The sequence below is a fragment of the Engraulis encrasicolus genome, chromosome 15, assembly GCF_034702125.1.
Source record: "Engraulis encrasicolus isolate BLACKSEA-1 chromosome 15, IST_EnEncr_1.0, whole genome shotgun sequence".
NCBI lineage: Eukaryota > Metazoa > Chordata > Actinopteri > Clupeiformes > Engraulidae > Engraulis > Engraulis encrasicolus.
In genome coordinates this window covers 35,889,242-35,909,241 of record NC_085871.1, presented here as the reverse complement: position 1 = coordinate 35,909,241, position 20,000 = coordinate 35,889,242, and the positions used below count along the sequence as shown (strand labels likewise).

At 48.4% G+C, this 20,000-nt stretch overlaps 1 protein-coding gene across 1 annotated transcript in view; it reads right to left on the bottom strand.

The window, feature by feature from the left end:
• Positions 1-20,000, bottom strand: part of plxna4 (plexin A4) — a 512,494-nt gene that overhangs the window by 197,506 nt on the left and 294,988 nt on the right. The window contains exon 5 of the mRNA XM_063217729.1: positions 176-276. Within this exon, the coding sequence (XP_063073799.1) occupies positions 176-276 (101 nt within the window). The remainder of the gene's footprint in view (positions 1-175; positions 277-20,000) is intronic.

Below are 20,000 nucleotides of genomic sequence, written 5' to 3'. Positions count from 1 at the left end.
TCCCCCATCCTCCTCCATGACTGAGGTACCCTGAGCATGGTACCATCCTGCCGCACTACTCCCTTGAGACGCCATTGGGGGCTGCCCCCTCGCACGGCGGTTTCATTACTTTTACTTGTTTAAGGCCACAAATAGACTGGCCTTGGCAGTCTTCGTCAGAGAAGCTGGTACTTACATGCTGTGCAGCACACACCATCCGCAGTGGGGATCTCCCGAACCCAGACACTCGCCACAGCTGGAGTACTGCTCACACGTCTCCACGGGCACCCGCGTCAGCTGAGGAGGGAAGCAGACCAAGAGAGACATTTGGTTAGAGCAGTGGTTCTCAATCTCAATCTTTTTTTTATAAATGCCCCCTTGGCAACATCAAAAGCCTCCCAAAGCCCCATTGACGTCATCATATGCCTGGCAACGCCCCCACACACACAATATTAGAAAATGGAATGGACTAATAACACCTCTCAGCTGCCTCCTTATCCCCGAGGGCTTCCCCAGCTGTAGAGAAACAGTAGGTCAGAGGCATTCTGGGAAATGGAGTCCAAGTGACAGTAACCAGCAATTAAGAGAGGTTGATAGCATTTGGGCTTGGAAAACAAACAAACAAACAGCATCACGATTAGCGATAGCAAACACACCCTTGAATGATACTGTACTTCTGTTTGATTAAACTTAAAACATGTCAGATATGGCTGCATTTCGTCAATCAGCTGTCCACCGTGCCTACACACTACATCACAAATCGCAATAGAAGGGCTTGAACACATGCAACCAGCCAACCAAATCAGTGTTATGTAACAGGAGAGGCTAAAAACCGTTTGTTCTTTCTGCTGAACCCATGTGTCATATTATGCAAACCATTTTTTCAAGAGAATGAATGAATGAATGAATGAATGAATGAATGAATGAATGAACGAATGAATGAACGAACAAACGAATGAACGAACGAATGAAACTGGGAGTGACGCCAACTCCACTCTATTGCACTAAACTCCAGCCCGGCCCAGCCGAGGTCTCTGATAACAGCTTGGCAGCCCCTCGCCAAGTGCCTCGACTTAACAGATGCCAGTACAATGGTTCAGAGGGGAGCAGGGGCCCAGACTTACAGCCTCGAATCAAAGAGCTGGACCATGATAACTTACTTCTTCTGTTCAAATAAAAACGGACTAATGAAGGGGCGAGATGAAAGAGAAAGAGAGTCAGAGAGAGAGAGTCAGGGAGAGAGAGAGAGAGAGAGAGAGAGAGAGAGAGAGAGAGAGAGAGAGAGAGACAGAGAGAGAGAGAGAGAGAGAGAGAGAGAGAGAGAGAGAGAGAGAGAGAGAGAGAGAGAGAGAGAGAGAGAGAGAGATGTTCAGAAAGCAGCAGAAGGCGGAGGCGGTAAAAGTGACTGGACTTTATCCAGCTCCAGGGATTTAGAGGCTCTGAGTATATGAATGGAGATGGAGAGAGCGAAATGCAGTTGCAGTTGCCTGACCATGCCTATTATAAAAGGATGAAAGACTCCATCCATCTCACTAAATAGGCGTGCCCTGCCTTTAAAAAGCAGTGGGTGTGAAACCGCAGACTATAAAATGGAAAACAAATGCTGTTGATGTAATATTGCAATTGAATTGGCAGTTTGCATGTGACCAACAGTTTTGTTTAGCACTTCACGCAGTAGCATTTTACATTTCTGGACTCTTACTGTATGTGGATTAAAAGTATCTAGTCCTTTTGCTACTGTCTAGGAAGATTGCAGTACAGGACAGGACAAGCCAGTGAGAACTGTTTGAAATAGGCATCAGAATGGAGCAGAGGGTATGGCATTTTCAGTTTCATTGATGTTTCGAACTACGCCAGTAGCCGTCAAACACTTTGATGTGCAATACGTTCCTTTTTTTCTAGAAGCTAGACGCTCGACAGTTTTGATATCCCAAAGTTAACTAAGCCTCTTTTTTTTGTTTTTAAACTGTCAGTGTTCCAGCAGTCAGAGCCAGAGCCAGCGGCCAGCGGCTCGGCCTCACCTGTCTAGCCTACAGCCCCTGGTGGATCACATCCATCTGCCACCCACCCCCCTCTCTCTCTAGGGTGAGACACCTTCCACCATTCACCTGGCCACCCCAGTCCCCAGCCTGTCCTGTCCTGTCCCCACCTCGCCCCTCTCTCCCTCCCTGACAGCACCATCTGTCCGCAGACAGCCCCGGCTGGCTTGGCTGGCTTGGCTGGCTGGTCCTCCAACCCTCTGACTGGCCGCTAGCACTCTGGGTCGCCGACAGCCCGAAATATAGATATAATAATCCCCATCGGGATGGACGGGGTGGAGACGGGGTGGGACGGGGACTTCTGAAAGCCCCTGGTCGACGACAGTCACTCAGTCAGTCTCCATGGAAACGCAGAGCGAGTAAGCGAGCGAGGCTGAGCTATAGCGCCTGCTTTTTATCCGCCACTTTTTGATTAATGACCCTTCACTGGCGGATGACTGCTGTCCATCACCCGGCCATCGCTATGGTGACAGATCAGTCACTGGGGCGGCACAGCTGGGGAAGAGGCGACCGGGAGGAGAGGAGAGGAGAGGAGAGGAGAGGAGAGAGGAGAGGAGAGGAGAGGGGAGAGGAGAGGAGAGGAGAGGAGAGGAGAGGAGAGGAGGGAGGAGCAGGAGAGGAGAGGAGAGGGGAGGGGAGAGGAGAGGAGAGGGGAGGAGATGAGATGAGATGAGAGGAGAGGAGAGGAGAGGAGAGGAGAGGAAAGGAGAGGAGAGAGGAGAGGAGAGGAGAGGAGGGAGGGGAGGGGGGGGAGGAGAGGAGAGGAGGGTAGGGGAGAGGAGAGGAGAGGAGAGGAGAGGAGAGGAGAGGAGAGGGCAGGGCAGGAGAGCTGATGGTCAGAGAGAAGGAGAAGGATGGAGAGAAAGGAGGAGACGAGGAGAGGCGAACTGTGTTGCTATTGAGTCTTGAAGGTGCCACTGGGGAGGAGAGGAGAGGAGAGGAGGCTGCCAGCGAGGAGGAGACAGGGAGGAGAGAAGATGGAAAGAGGGGGAACCAATGTTACTATGGAGTCTTGGAGGTGCCATGATGGGTTGAGAAGTACACCCAAGAAAGAGAAGATGCAGACACAGACATCAGAGGAGAGGGGATGGGAAGAGAATGCGAAGAGGGGACATGAACAATGTTGTTATGGAGTCCTGGATGTGCCCGGTGGGGGAGATATATACATAACTTACATCCAAAAAAAGGGATGCCCAGACCTTTCCTGTTTTTATATTCGGTTCAGCCTGGGCATCTGGTGGTGGTGGTGGTGGTGAGGTAGATGTCAGACAGAGTGGTGGTTTTGATGGAGGAGGAGGAGAGGGGGTGGTGAATGGTGGGAGGTGGGAGGTGGGGGGTGGAGAATGAACGACTCTGCCATTTCTCTGCTACTAAATAAGAGCCGTCTGATCCTCCCATGCTTCTCCCCCTTGGACGCCCCGGGCTTCAATATTTTAAAAAGTTCAATCTTGTTTGGTGTGACACGCCACATACATCAGTGGCAGGCATTTACTGCACTGTCGCGACAGAAGGGGCATTTTTCCTCTTCTTTTCTGCAGAAACTTTTCAAGTCGGCGTGCACAGCACGCACACATGCACGCATGCACGTACGCACACACATACACACGCACACACAAAAGAAAACGGTGCCATTGATAGGAAGGATTCAGGCGGACTTCTGACATTGATACATGTATTGTTTTACTTTTCAAAACTGATACATGTGCCGTGTCATCTAAAACATAACTGTGGATCCCCCCAAGTCTTAACAGTCATTTGTTGGGTGAAACTTTCCGATTATAGTCAAAGGACAAATGACTCAGGTGATGACTAAATTGATCGTGTTATAGTCGTAAGACAAAGGAAGGAAAATGGTATGGAGGGAGTTGATCCAGTGCTATTAAAAGTAATTCACTTACAATGTATGGCTCACAAAATAAATACCTTTACAGCTGGTACGAATCTCGTCGTAACCAACACATTTGTCCAAGATATCGCACATACCGTAGATAGGATCGTTAGCATATACACATTAGCATAGCAGCATTTTAAACCCCTCCATTACGAAGACACTCGTTTAGCAGGTGACGCATAAAGATGCTGAGAGAGGGCGATATGTCACGGCTGTTTTAGCACTACGACGTTATCACTTTAACATCCATTATGTCTTTCATAGTCGTAAGGCGCGATGCACAGCCCAGAGGTAAAAGACAGCTTTTATATCGTCACCCCTTATTTCAAGAAGCCATTACGCTTACCTTTTAAAAAGTGTATCACCCTGCACTCTCTCATCACAAAAATGAGGATGGGGGAGGGGGGGGGGGGGGGATTTGAGTAAAATGAGTTTTTATAATGGTTGTAATTGTGTGACCTTAAGAGCTTGAAGCTCAAGGAGAAAACCGTTTTTTGAAAAGACAGAGGTACTTCTCTGCATCAAACATAATGCTAACGCTCATTGGAAGGGGGCTGGAAGGTCGACTCCTTCTTAGTTAGAAAAGTGAAAATCTAGACATGGGGGTTGAGCATTTACGTACGCTCTGAAGTGTCATCTGAAGGATCCAACATGTTTTTTTTTTTGTTAAGAGATGTAATGGCTATGCATACCCTGCAAACTTTATGAAAGGAAAATAAGGGAAACTAGAGAATTTATTAAGCCTACTGGGAAGGAAGAGAGGAGTGAAAGAGAGTGGTGTTTTTGGAAAAAAGAGAGCAGATATGTGAGATGATGAGTGATGGAGAGAATGAATGAATGAATGAATGAATGAATGAATGAATGAATGAATGAATGAATGTTGGAGAGAGAGAGAGAGAGAGAGACAGAGAGACAGACAGACAGAGAGAGACAGAGAGAGCATATGAGCAAAGAGAACAAACGAGAGCGACATATACAAAATGCGAGACACAGAGAGAGATACCCATATAGACAGGGATAGACAGGGGCTTTCAGAAAGAGAGATTGAAAAAGGGAGCAGAGGGGATCACGGCAGGTGAAAAACGAGGATGAAGCTGACAGGTGAACCTCCTTTTAAAGAGAATGCAGAAGGAAGGAGAGAGCAAGAGAGAGAGAGAGAGAGAGAGAGAGAGAGAGAGAGAGAGAGAGAGAGAGAGAGAGAGAGAGAGAGAGAGAGAGAGAGAGAGAGAGAGAGAGAGACAGAGACAGAGAGACAGAGAGAGAGATGGAGTAAGAGAGAGCGAGAGAGAGAGATGGAGTAGGAGAGAGGGCTACGGAAAGTCATTACCCTCAGAGCTAGAGATCCAGAGCTTGATTGATATCTGAGGCTTGATGCGTCAAAGCTCTCAATTTGTGTGTGTGTGTGTGTGTGTGTGTGTGTGTGTGTGTGTGTGTGTGTGTGTGTGTGTGTGTGTGTGTGTGTGTGTGTGTGTGTGTGTGTGTGTGTGTGTGTGTGTGTGTGTGTGTGTGTGTGTGTGTGTGTGTGTGCATGTCTGCCTGCGTGCGTGCGTGCGTGCATGTGTACATGTGTGCCTATGTGGACTAGTCCATTTGTATCAGCATGGGGTGATCCTGTACATTTTGTCAGCCTATTTCACAGTGATTTAAGCCTGGCTCAAACTACGCGACTATCGCGCCGATTCTCGGCTGAAAACCCCCCTTACGACAATCGCTGGAACGTTACCCCCCAGGACCATCGCAAGCGATTGTCGGGAAAGATTTCCTCGTCGTGAGCGACGTTCTAAGGTAGAACTTTGGCAGCTCAAAGAGTCGCCGATCGCAAGTCGTAGAAATCAAACAGTGTTTGATATTTGCGACTGGAAATAGAACGTCGGGCATTGTCTCGGTGGCTGCGAGCAGCGACAAGATTGACAGTTGCGATTCTCTTCTAGTGTGCGGTGCACCCCGACGCCAAAATCGGACACACAATCGCTAGTCGTGTAGTTTGAGCCTGGCTTTAGTGTTAAATTACAGAAACCTGCTCAACCTGCTATTACAACAACTATGTATCCAATGTTATTCTCACACAATCACAGTGGCCTTAATTGACTCGAGGCATCTTTAAAGCACGTAACAAACCAAAGCACACACATTCACACATGCACCGTGCACACACACACACACACACACACACACACACACACACACAGAAAACACACAAAAACACACACAGACATACACGCACACAGACACAGACACAGACACAGACACAGACACAGACACAGACACACACACATACACACACACACACACACACACACACACACACACACACACACACACACACACACACACACACACACACACACATCAAATAACTTGAGCTTCCGCAAAATAAAAAATATTTTTCTCTATCAGATCCTGTGTCTCAGCCTCATTGCTATTCTCCTGTTGCTTCCGTAAGATAAAGGCCAATAGGTCCGCCACTCCGCTCAACTATGAAGCTCCCCTCTATGACACAATAACCTTTCAGCATAAGAGATGAGGCGGTTTCAGTATTGCTCCGTTTATGTTGATTCATTTTCGTTTGTTGTTTATTTTATTGTTGGTCGCTATGGGCCAACAGCGTGCCATTGCTTTATCTTGGACAGAATAAAGAGGCGTGAAATCAGAGGTTGAAACGGGGGAGAAAAAAACATCACAGAGGGATGACACAGGGTGAATCAATCTGAGGTCACCTGAATGGGGTTGCTGTGTGAGCGTGTGTGTGTGTGTGTGTGTGTGTGTGTGTGTGTGTGTGTGTGTGTGTGTGTGTGTGTGTGTGTGTGTGTGTGTGTGTGTGTGTGTGTGTGTGTGTGTGTGTGTGTGTGTGTGTGTGTGTGTCTGCACGAGCGCGTGCGTGCGTGTGTGTGTGCGTACTTACATGTGTGTGTGTTTGCATGCGTACTGTATGCAGGTGTCTGCGTGTCTGTGGGTACAGTACGCACACACACACACACACACACACACACACACACACACACACACACACACACACACACACACACACACACACACACGCAAACACACTCACACACACACACACACACACACACACACACACACACACACACACACACACACACACACACACACACACACACACACACACACACACACACACACACACACACACACACACACACACACACACACACACACACACACACCTATCTCAATCTCGGCTCTGATCTATCATAGGGGGACAGGCCTTTCACATAGAGACGTGAACCAAATACAAAAATATAGAAAGAGAGAGAGAGAGAGAGAGAGAGAGAGAGAGAGAGAGAGAGAGAGAGAGAGAGAGAGAGAGAGAGAGAGAGAGAGAGAGAGAGAGAGAGAGAGAGAGAGAGAGAGAGAGAGAGAGAAGAGAAGGTGAGAAAAACAGCAAAAGGGAGGGTGAAGGGGAAAAAAAACATTTCAAATCTATAACAGTCCCCCTCCCTATGAGGCAGCCTCCCTGCCTAACTGCTAAAGCTCTCCATCTCTTTCTCTCTTTCTCTCTCTCTCTCTCTCTCTCTCTCTCTCTCTCTCTCTCTCTCTCTATCTCTCTCTCTCCAACTCGATCGGTCCCCTCTTTCTCTTTTTCCACCATTTTTTCTTGGCCTCCGTCTTCTTTCTCTCCCTACTCAGTCTCTCTTTCCATCCCTACCTAGTCTCTCTCTCTCTCTCTCTCTCTCTCTCTCTCTCTCTCTCTCTCTCTCTCTCTCTCTCTCTCCCTCTCTCTCTCCTTCGCTACCCTGTGTGTGTGATGAGGGCTGCTGCTCCATTCATTCATCCAGCCATGACTCTAATCACATGGCTAGGACAGCACACAGCAGCACACCCACTATTTATAGAGCTGCAGAAGGAGCTTGTGTGTGTGTGTGTGTGTGTGTGTGTGTGTGTGTGTGTGTGTGTGTGTGTGTGTGTGTGTGTGTGTGTGTGTGTGTGTGTGTGTGTGTGTGTGTGTGTGTGTGTGTGTGTGTGTGTGTGTGTGTGTGTGTGTGTGTGTGTGCTCGCTTCTTCATCCCCAGCATCTGCGATTCCCCCTGTACGCTATACGGTGTGTGTGTGTGTGTGTTCGTGCGTGCGTGCGTGCGTGTGTTTGTGCGTGAGTGTGCGTGTCTGTCTGTCTGTGCAGTATGTGTGTTTGCACACACTCTGTAGTGTGTTTTATATGTGCAGTGTTCCAGTGTGCAGCTGCACTGAATACAGTATGTGAGCACAAGCGTGTGTAGGATTGGTGCATAAATAAAATATGCAGTTGATGCTATTCTTATGACTTAGCCAGAAGATATGCGGTTGTGTAGCTGTCAGTATGCCTAGGCTACAACAGCAGTTTAGAGAGAGAGAGAGAGAGAGAGAGAGAGAGAGAGAGAGAGAGAGAGAGAGAGAGAGAGAGATAGAGAGAGAGAGAGGGAGGGAGGGAGAGAGAGAGAGAGAGCAAGAGAGAGAGAGAGAGAGAGAGGGAGAGAGAGAGAGAGAGAGAGAGAGAGAGAGAGAGGAAACAGAAAGTGAGACAAATAGAAACAGAGACAGCATGGGTTACCGAAAGAGAGAAAGAAGATTGCACTATGGTGTCCTTCTGGTGCACGAGAGTGATGCCAGTGTTTGGTTGTCACAACACGAGTGTCTTGCATAACCCCCAGCAACAAAAGCAGTCTGGGAGAGCCACAGGGGCGGATATATAGGGAGGGCAAGCAGGGCATCTGCCCCTGGGCCCAGGGCACCTCCTGTATCGGTAGTGGGGGGCCCTATTGTGACCAGGGCAGGCCATATCGTATGGAGGGGCCTATAAGTGTCTTGCCCTGGGGCCCTATGTGCAATTGCTCCGCCACTGGGAGAGCCATGTGTGCATGGATAATGCATAGCAACCCCAGCAGCAGCGCTCAATACAACTGCTAGAGAGAGACAGACTGCAGAACACAAAGGCACACACACAGTGAAAGACAGAAGCACAGATGCAGACATGGCAGCACAGAATACTTCTGAGGTAGAAAAAGGATATACTGTACACACACACACACACACACACACACACACACACACACACACACACACACACACACACACACACACACACACACACACACACACACACACACACACACACACACACACACACACACACACACACACACACTTGCATGTTTGTGTGCACACACATACACATGCATATGCACACGCACACACACACACACACACACACACACACACACACACACACACACACACACACACACACACACACACACACACACACACACACACACACACACACACACACACATGTTTGCACACACACACACATACATGTGCGCAAGCACACACACGTGCAGGCACACACACACAGTCCTGCATTGTTTTCTGCTAGATATTTGCCTGTAAATATGACAGACATGCTTTTCTTCTGGTTATTGACCTGCATATACGAATGACAGGGTGCAAGAATATCAATACAATATGTAAGGGGTCTGTGGATGTTTTTGTTCACTTTCCTGTTTAATGTTGACATCCTGTTCCTACCAGGTCTTGTCTTTCCGTAAGTCATTGGTCACCAGGTTCAGCTCATTCATGGCCGAATGAGGTTGGGATACCTGTAAATGTCTGCCCATTTTACTGGTCTAGTCCATTAAAAGGGGGATGGGGTGGTATTGGCATTATGTGCGTGTGTGTTCATGACTGCACATATGTTTACAAGGATAACATGGACTGTAAGACGGATGAGCTCTCTCTCTCTCTCTCTCTCTCTCTCTCTCTCTCTCTCTCTCTCTCTCTCTCTCTCTCTCTCTCTGAGGTGTAGACAGGCCTCCCATTAGCACAGTAAATCCATTAGATTATACGTCATTTATATCCCTCTCTCACCCCAACAACAAGCCAAACTAATGGGAACCACGGTGATGAATGCAGGTGTGTGTGTGTGTGTGTGTGTGTGTGTGTGTGTGTGTGTGTGTGTGTGTGTGTGTGTGTGTGTGTGTGTGTGTGTGTGTGTGTGTGTGTGTGTGTGTGTGTGTGTGTGTGTGTGTGTGTGTGTGTCTGAGAGTGTGTGTGTGTGTGTGTGTGTGTGTGTGTGTGTGTGTGTGTGTGTCTGAGAGTGTATATGTGTGTGTGTGTGTGTGTGTGTGTGTGTGTGTGTGCGTGTGCGTGTGCGTGTGCGTGTGTGTGTGTGTGTGTGTGTGTGTGTGTGTGTGTGTGTGTGTCTATGTGCTCTGCTTTGCATATGCTTATGCTAAATGAGGGATGATCTATTTGAACTCATACTAAATGGGTAGGCTACATTATCGTGCCGGTATGCACGAGCACGTACACTACACATACACACCTTTGGATCTACTCCGTCTAAATCAGTGTTTCCCAACCAGGGGTACGTGTACCACTAGGGGTACGCGAGCACACTGCAGGGGGTACTTGGAAAAATGTTTTTAATATAACAAATGTATGGAGCAGTCACATCAGGACAGACAAAGCGATATAGAACATGAATTAGGGGGTACTCATGGCACAACTAAGATGCTTAGGGGGTACGCAAGACAGAAAAGGTTGGGAAGCACTGGTCTAAATGACCCCTCCCATTACCGTCATGATTTACTGCCTATTGTGAACACATGCTCAATATTCACTCCAGAGTCCCAGAGCTCCCTAACAATATCTACAGGCCCACTCTTCCTGGTGACAAGCTAAGGGCCTCTGCACTCCGGTTCCAACAGCACAGCGGAGCACTATCGGCAGAGAGAGTAGAGAGAGAGAGGTTCCATTGGCCCATTGTTTCCGGGTTCTATTATTGGGGGGGAAATCCCCCTTTAGGCAGACCTAGGCAGACCTAAGGACTGTTCTATTCAATGCTAGGAGCATTATGACACGCCCCTTTAGGCAGACCGGAACCTGGTCACTAGGTGCCCATAGAAACCTATTATGTTGGCATATCTCTATACTTAAAGAATCTCTGCTATCGGGTCCAACCATTACCCTCGCAGACTGGCACAGATGTGCTATAAACAACAAAACAAATGGCAAATTTCATCACAGCAGAGCATGAATAATCAATGGTTGACGCTGACGAAAAAGAGCTCTGCCGTAATCAGCCGCCGACCACCGCGGACACCTGAGGACATGTGAGGACATTGATGGCATATTGAAAACAGTGGAATCGAACGTTAGCAGAGCTAGTGCGTCACACAGGTAGCGCATTCAGGCCGACTGAGAACCGTGCCGGTGCCCGTTCCCGCACCTAATCGCGAACCGGCTGTCGTGTTTACGCCACAGATTTTAGCGTTCGGGAACCAGAAAATTGGTTCGCAATGCGAAGCGCAAAACACTAGGTTGTTCTCCACGAACCGTGACGACACCGTGGCCGACAGCAGGTTAATCCGGGTAACACAGTCACGGGCAGAAAAAGTTCAGAGCCTGGTATGAACACGTGCGGTTTGCAGATAAGCACTTTAGTGCGGAACGTAACTGGTGCGGGCACCGGCTCGGGCTCCGTTCTGGTCAGCCTGAGAGCCCAATTTGAAGGCACCGTTGTGCAAAAGGCCCTCACTCTCTCTCTCTCACTCCTCTCTCCAAATCAGACAAAATGCAAAAACATGCTCGAGCTTCAAGACATAGTTAAAGGGTTCCATGCCAATGTACAGGTACGCTCTGTCAAATAGCCAACTAACTCTCTCTCTTTCCTCTCTCCAAATATTGGGCTCAGCTCAAATCTTTGGCTTGTGCTCTTCCAACCCACCACCTTCATACCACTCCATCCTTCTGCCAATGCCCTTCCTCCTCCGCCCCCCAGGGCTTGGCAATAACCCTCCGATTTATCCTTTATCACACCTGAACCCAGTTTTATTATGGAGCCTAATCCGCCCAGCTCATCTCCATTCCGGCACACACAGGCCTGGCGTAATTAAGAGAGGGGGGGTGACGAGAAAGAGAAAGAGAGATAGAGAGAGGGATAAAGAGAAAGAAAAAAAAAGAAAAAGAGAGAAGGATAGAAGGAGAATGGCAGACAGAAAGAGAGCAAAGACAGGTCATGGAAAGTAGAGGAAGAAAGAGGGAAATAAAAGAGAGACAAGGAGAGAGAAACAGAGAGAGAGAGAGAGAGAGAGAGAGAGAGAGAGAGAGAGAGAGAGAGAGAGAGAAAGACAGAGAGACAAAAAAGAGAGAATGTGAAAGAAAGAAAAAAAGAGAACCCAAGCACGAAAAAAGGCGATAGTTTGTCACCTGCGGCCAAAAGCAGCTAAAAAGCTCTCCAATCTCTCAGGCCGGTCAAATTAAAGTCGGCCGTCACCTCACTCAGACGAGCCACCAGCGTCCGTGTCAAAGTAATTTATCTGCTCGCTGGCTCGGCTCTTGGGGCTTTTTCTACGCCTCGCCGCTTTCCTCGTCACCGCTTCTTATTTCTTCAAATCAGCTTTAGATATGCCTGCTTTGCTTGTTTGTTTATATTTTGTTGTTGTTGGGTTATTTATTCTGTTTGTTTGTTTGTGTTTCTTAATCAATAGCCTCCCTCACTTTTGTCCGATGCAGACTCAAGAACGTGGATAAAGCCATTTAAAATAAAAATGACCTGAGGATAGAAAAGTCCTCCCCAAGTCCTGATGAAAACAAGAAAACGAAAACTAAAGTTGTAAGTGTACGTGTGTGTGTTCGTGCTTGTGTGTGTGTTTGTGTGTCAGTCTGTGTGAGTTTGTGTACTCGTGTGTGCAAGTGTGCGGGCACATATGGTGTCTGTATGTCGCACTACGTGTGTGCGTGCGTGCGTGTGTGCGTGTGTGCGTGCGTGCGTGCGTGCGTGTGTGCGTGCGTGCGTGCGTGCGTGCGTGTGTGTCTGTCTGTGTGTGTCTATGTGTATATGTGTGTTTGCGCATGCATGAGTGCATGGGTTCATGTGTACTGTATACACGAGTGTGTTTGAAATGCATTCATTTGGGTATTTTTAAAATGTCACAGCTTCTTATCTCCAGTCTCGTGTTGTGTTGTGTTTGCATGAGAGGTTGTGTAGACGGACAGAAAGACAAAACAGAGAGAGTAACGCCTACGCTGCGCTCAGCTTTGGGGACGGCAGGCCGAGCGGAACCAGTGCAAACATTGGTCAGTGTCTCCACCAATCAGGGCTCTCCTCTCCATCACTCTTTATCTCGCTCTTTGACACGGCCGGTACCCTAAAGCCAATAGTCCAATTCCACAACAAAATAAAACAACACACACCCACACCCACACCCACACACACACACACACACACACACACACACACACACACACACACACACACACACACACACACACACACACACACACACACACACAAACACACACACAAACAAACAAAAACAAACACACATACACACACACACACTATACTCCTGGTGCACTGGCCTGAATGGCCAGTGTCTTGCCCTCTGCAATGATAGCAGTAGTAGGTGAAGTGAGGGGGTCTCTCTACTTTAAGGTCACAGCTGATGTTACTTTGTTTGAAAAAAAAAATGGTGTTTAGATAAGGGACTTTGGTCAATCTGTAATGGTGGTAAGCTTAATTTTAGGTGGTAATGATCCTAGGTATGGGGGGTGATGGGGGGGAATGGGGAAGGAGAGGTCTACTCCCTTTTATGGTGAATGGAAGGATCAACATGCATGTAATGTAAAGTACATTTTTTAAGTGGTGACAATGGTTCACAATAAAGGTGTGTTGAAGGTCTCTCTCTCTGCCTCTTCCTCTGCCTCTGTCTCTCTCTCTCTCTCTGCCTCTCTCTTTCTCTGTCTGTCTCTCTCTCTCTCTCTCTCTCTCTCTCTCTCTCTCTCTCTCTCTCTCTGGGAATGTGGGGATTGGGAGGACAGTTGTGTAAGGTGGATGAGGAGGAGAGGTTGGTGTTGAGGCTGTAAGGAGGGAACTGTTTTTTTTGTTTTTGTTGTTTTTCTTTGCTAAAAAGATGATGTTCTGACGGCTTTGTAAAAATTTGACTCTTTGGTCCAATAAAGGACTTTTCAAACCTCTCTCTCTCTCTGCCCTCTGCAATGATAGCAGTAGTAGGTGAGGTGAGGGGGTCTCAGCTGACCAGGAGAGCTCTCATCATCACCCCCATCACCCCCATCACATCACATCACATGCTATATCATCCATCACCGCCCCCCTTCCCCTTTGAATTATTTATCTGTCCCTGTAGGCCCACACACACACACACACACACACACACACACACACACACACACACACACACACACACACACACACACACACACAAGTAGGCACACACACACACACACACACACACACACACACACACACACACACACACACACACACACACACACACACACACACACACACACACACACACACACACACACACACACACACACACACACAAGCGTGCACGTGCGCGCACACACACCAACACACATGCACACACACGCACGCACACACCTGCCAAGCACTGTCCACTTCACCAGGGCAATAGTCTTTTCAGTACACATTTCACGAGACATAAAACTCACATCTATTGTCCCTGTCAGTCACGGCCATGAATGATGAACAACCCCCACACAGACATTTAGTTAGCAGATATCACTGATGTTCTCCCTCTCTCTCTCTCTCTATCTCTCTCTGTCTCTTTCTCTGTCTGTCGTTCTCTCTTTCTGTGTTTCTTTCTGTCTCTCTCTGTCTCTGTCTCTGTCTCTGTCTCTCTCTCTCTCTCTCTCTCTCTCTCTCTCTCTCTCTCTCTCTCTCTCTCTCTCTCTCTCTCTGTTTCTCAATTCCTCTCTTTCTCCCTTCCTGCCTCTCTTCCTCCAACCCTGGATTTATCCTTCTTCTGTCTTTTTCTCCACTCTCTTTTCCTTTCTATCTGTCTGTTTTGCCTCCATCCCTCTCTCTCTCTCTCTCTCTCTCTCTCTCTCTCTCTCTCTCTCTCTCTCTCTCTCTCTCTCTCTCTCTCTCTCTCCATCCCTTCTTCTCTCCATCGGTATTACAGTACATGACCAAAAGACTGGAAGAGGAGAGGACCATCCCCAAGGCCGGTTGGTTTATTACAAATGGCCCCATCATTCCTAGTGTGGATCACTCTTCAAGATATGAAGGCCTGGAACCAAGGCCACTGACAGCTTTTGCTGGGCCCGGGACAAAGTCATCTGAAAGTGCCGCGTACCCAATACATGCAATGTGATGGGCACCCAATTCTGGGGCCCCTATCATCCCTGTGCCCGGAACAACATACCCCTTTGCTGGCCCTGCCTGGAACCATAGACACCCTGCTGTGCTAACTCACTAAGCGCTGCAGGTAGTGCTGTAGCCATCCTTCTGGGTGACTGATGGGCCCTTCTGGGTATCCATGGGCATGTTAGTGGCTCCTGCCAATGTGTGTGTGTGTGTGTGTGTGTGTGTGTGTATGTGAGCGTGTGTGTGTGTGTGTGTTTGTGATTGGGGAAGCCGACAGGAGGGGGGAAGGGGTCAGTCGTCCCGGGCCCAGAGTGAGAGGGGGCCCAAACTTGGGTCCTCATTACAACGTATGTATTGAGACATTTGTATTGACTCTTTGGTCCAATAAAGGGACCTACGTATGTATTGAGACCTTTTTGAACATTTGTGCCTGGGCCCAGTCAAAGCTGTCAGTGTCCCTGTTTGTGTGTGCTCGTGTCTGTCTGTGTGTCTCTGACAGAGATGTGGTGTGGCGGTTCACATCAGAGTGCAGTAATGGTATGAAACGAGACAGGCCCTTTTAGAGTGTCTAGTGCTGGGAACTGAATGCCCCCGTAAAATGCCCGTGTGGCATTCGGAGACCGGCTGAAAGGTGATGTTTACTTGGTGCAATGGGGAAGCTTTCGGGCCAAGCTGGTGGAGCCGATGAGCTGGTGGCAAGCGAGTGTGTCTCCTGTCCTGTCTTGGCTGTTTTTTTTATACGTAATGACAAGTGTGTGTGTGTGTGTGTGTGTGTGTGTGTGTGTGTGTGTGTGTGTGTGTGTGTGTGTGTGTGTGTGTGTGTGTGTGTGTGTGTAGGTGTGTGTGTGTGTGTGTGTGTGTGTGTGTGTGTGTGTGTGTGTGTGTGTGTGTGTGTGTGCATGTGTGCGTGTGTTTGTGTGTGAGTGCATGTGCGTAATGTTTTATTCGTAATGACAAGTGTGTGTGTGTGTGTGTGTGTGTGTGTGTGTGTGTGTGTGTGTGTGTGTGTGTGTGTGTGTGTGTGTGTGTGTGTGTGTGTGTGTGTGTGTGTGTGTGTGTGTGTGTGTGTGTGTGTGTGCATGCCTGCATGCATGCCAGCCTGTGTGAGTATGTGTGGGTAGTTTGGGATGACAGTGGGTTATGCAGAGATGTGAATAAAGCAGATACAGAAAAAAATGTTCACTGCAAATACTACATGCCTGTGTGAATATTTGTTTGCGTACGTCTGCCACGTGTGCACTGTGTGTGCATGCCTGTGAGCTTAAACCCTGGGGCTATGTATATATTTTTATGCATTTGCCTCTCACAACACAACACATTGGTGTGACTGCCCATTCCAGAGAGTGACGTGTGTGTGCGCATGTGTGTGTGTGTGCGTGTGTGTGCGTGTGTGTGTGTGTGTGTGTGTGTGTGTGTGTGTGTGTGTGTGTGTGTGTGTGTGTGTGTGTGTGTGTGTGTGTGTGTAACTATGTCCCAGTGTGGATTGTATGTGTGTGTATCCCGGTGTGTATGTGTGCTGAGTGTGAGAGTGTATGAATTTTTACATGCACTACGTGTGTACCAATGTGTGTGTCTGCTCATGTACTGTCTGTAATGTGTGTATATGTGTGTGTGTGTGTGTGTGTGTGTGTGTGTGTGTGTGTGTGTTTACATGTCTGTGTGTGTGTGTGTCTGTTTACGTGTGTGTGTGTGTGTGTGTGTGTGTGTGTGTGTGTGTGTGTGTGTGTGTGTGTGTGTGTGTGTGTGTGTGTGTGTAATATGTGTAATGTGTGTGTGTGTGTGTGTGTGTGTGTGTGTGTGTGTGTGTGTGTGTGTGTGTGTGTGTGTGTGTGTGTGTGTGTGTGTGTGTGTGTGTGTGTGTGTGTGTGTACATGTCTGTGTGTGTGTGTGTTTACATGTCTGTGTGTGTGTGTGTGTGTGGATGTAAATTGTAAATGCTGTGGCCCCTGTCGGGCCCCTGCTAGGTGCTGCCAGACCCTCAGGGGACACAGATGGAAAACGCAATTATGTCTCCTGTGAACCAGACACACACACACACACACACACACACACACACACACACACACACACACGCGCGCGCGCGCGCGCGCTCTCGCACACACACGCGCGCTCTCTCGCGCACACACACACACACACACATACACACACACACACACACACACACAAGCATACAAACGCATACACACGCACATGCACACGCACACACACACACGCACACACACACACACACACACACATAGATATACACACAAGCATACACACGCACGCACACACAGACACAAACACACACACACACACACACACACACACACACACACACACACACACACACACACACACACACACACACACACACACACACACACACACCCTGCTAACTGGATTTGCATTCTGTTTGCGGTGCCACACAGGGCTCCCAGCAGCAACACAAATACATCAGAAATAATTGTGTGTCCGAGGCCACATCACCAACGCCAGAACCACCACAGGGTGTGCATGTGTGTGTCTGTGTGCATGCGTGTGTCTGTGTGCAAGCGTGTGTCCATGTGCGTGTGTGTGTGTGTGTGTGTGTGTGTGTGTGTGTGTGTGTGTGTGTGTGTGTGTGTGTGTGTGTGTGTGTGTGTGTGTGTGTGTGTGTGTGTGTGTGTGTGTGTGTGCGCACGCCTGCATGCGTGTGTGTGTCCGTGTGTGTGCGTGCGCGCACGTGTGTGTGTGGTTGTGTGCGTGTGTATGTGTGTGTGTGCGTGTGTGTGTGTTGTGAGAGAGAGAGTTAAGCTTTCGCCTGTCGTTCCAGTTTTATGTTTACACCAACTCTTGCCAAGAGGTGTCTCAGAATGTCATTTTCTCCTCCCTTCTCTCCTCCTTCTCTCCCTTCCTTACTCTCTCTCTCTTTTCATCCCTCAATCCCTTTTCTCCTCCTCTTTTCCCCGCCTCTCCTCCCTCTTCTCCTCCCTGTCTTTAAACCCCTCTCTGTCTTTCTTTGTCTCTGTCTCTCTCTTTCTCTCCATCAATCCCTACCCCTCTGCTCCATGTGTCCCTTACTCTCTCTCTCTCTCTCTCTGTCTCTCTCTCTCTCTCCTTATGTTCTCTGTCGTTTTCATCTATCCCTCCCTCCCTCCCTCCTTACCCGTTCCCTCTTTTCCTCCTCCTCTCCATGTGTGTGTGCGTGTGTGTGCGTGTGTGTGCACGCGTGTGTGTGTGTGCGCGCGCGCGCGTTAGTAGCTGTGTTAAGGGACAACAGCATGCTATGAAGTGGGGCAGTCACCATAATAAGCTATTAAAAACAGCTTCATAAACTCCACGCCTCGCCGTGGGGACCGCTGCCCACTGATTGTCATTAAACGCATGGCTCTAATTGATATTAAAGGTCGTCTTCATTAGACTTCTTTTTTGATGAGATGGCACACACAATTTCTCACACCGATTATGAATGATACTAATATAGCGTGAGCATAAGTTGCAATGATAGCGTGGTGTTAGCAGTTTTTTCAGTACTGTCTTACAAAGGCAAAGCACAGCAACTACGCCTGCGTTGAAACTGAGAAAAATGCCTTCCAAGGCCTGGTATTAGGCTGGATATTGTAGATACTGCAGACTTGAGATCGCAATGTCTCTAAAACAGGACACATTTGGATCATACGGCTTTGTCACAAGATAAAGGCGTTGACCATTGTCAGTCTAAACTGAATTTTGATTAAATATGTAATTACTGCACTCTGCCTTTGTAGAGCAGAGTAGTATAAGAGTTTTTTTCCCGCCAATTTCACTGGGGGGGGGCGTTTTCACTACGAGGGTGAGGCCACTGTGGGGGTGGGTGGAAGCTATGACAGGGTGCATAAGCACCCCGTGAAGCTTATTCTAAATTCAGCATACTGTAAGTGGCAGACGGGCTCCATTCAGAGAGTTCTTAAGACTGGCAATTAACAGAAAATAAGACCAAAACCCCATCAGCCTCAGTATTGCAAATGACACTTTTTACGGCGGCCCTTATAAAGGGAAAAGGAAATGAGAGAGAGAGAGAGAGAGAGAGAGAGAGAGAGAGAGAGAGAGAGAGAGAGAGAGAGAGAGAGAGGGATTAGTGGGAGAGGCCGACAGAGAGACAGAAATGCTGACAGAGCATCTCATTTGTACTCAAGAGAGGACACAGCAGCAGATTTGCTCTCTCTCTCTCTCTCTCTCTCTCTCTCTCTCTCTCTCTCTCTCTCTCTCTCTCTCTCTCCTCTCTCTCCTCTCTCTCTCTCTCTCTCTCTCTCTCTCTCTCTCTCTCTCTAACCCAATAGCCCTTTAATGGCTGTTTCATCTACAGGAACAACCATTAGCACACTCCTCCAGGTCCATACTGTATGGATGTAGGGTATGTAAAGGTATTCATTATTCGCTTCTGAGGAACAAAGGACTGAAGTGCTGCAGTGCCCGAGGTCATTTTTCTGGTCAGGTTAGCAGGCAAACCATACGGCTAGTAGCAGCAGGGGAGAGAGAGAGAGAGAGAGAGAGAGAGAGAGAGAGAGAGAGAGAGAGAGAGAGAGAGAGAGAGAGAGAGAGAGAGAGAGAGAGAGAGAGAGAGAGAGAGAGAGAGAGAGAGAGATCATTTCTCTGGTCAGGTTAGCAGGCCAATAAAGGTGGTATAAGCAGTGAGCAGCAGCTTCGAGTACGAGCCCCCTCAGCCTTCATTATGCAGTAGGCATAGGCAGCGGTCACGGAGCAAAGGCAAGATCTCGCCTATTGCCTCATTCTACATTCCAATCCCTCAGGCTTTGGACCCAGTATACCTGTATGCCCTGTAAATGAAGGGGGTTGCATGTGAATCGTGTGTGTGTGTGTGAATGTGTGTGTGTGTGTGTGTGTGTGTGTGTGTGTGTGTGTGTGTGTGTGTGTGTGTGTGTGTGTGTGTGTGTGTGTGTGTGTGTGTGTGTGTGTGTGTGTGTGTGTGTGTGAGTGTGTGTGTGTGTGTGTG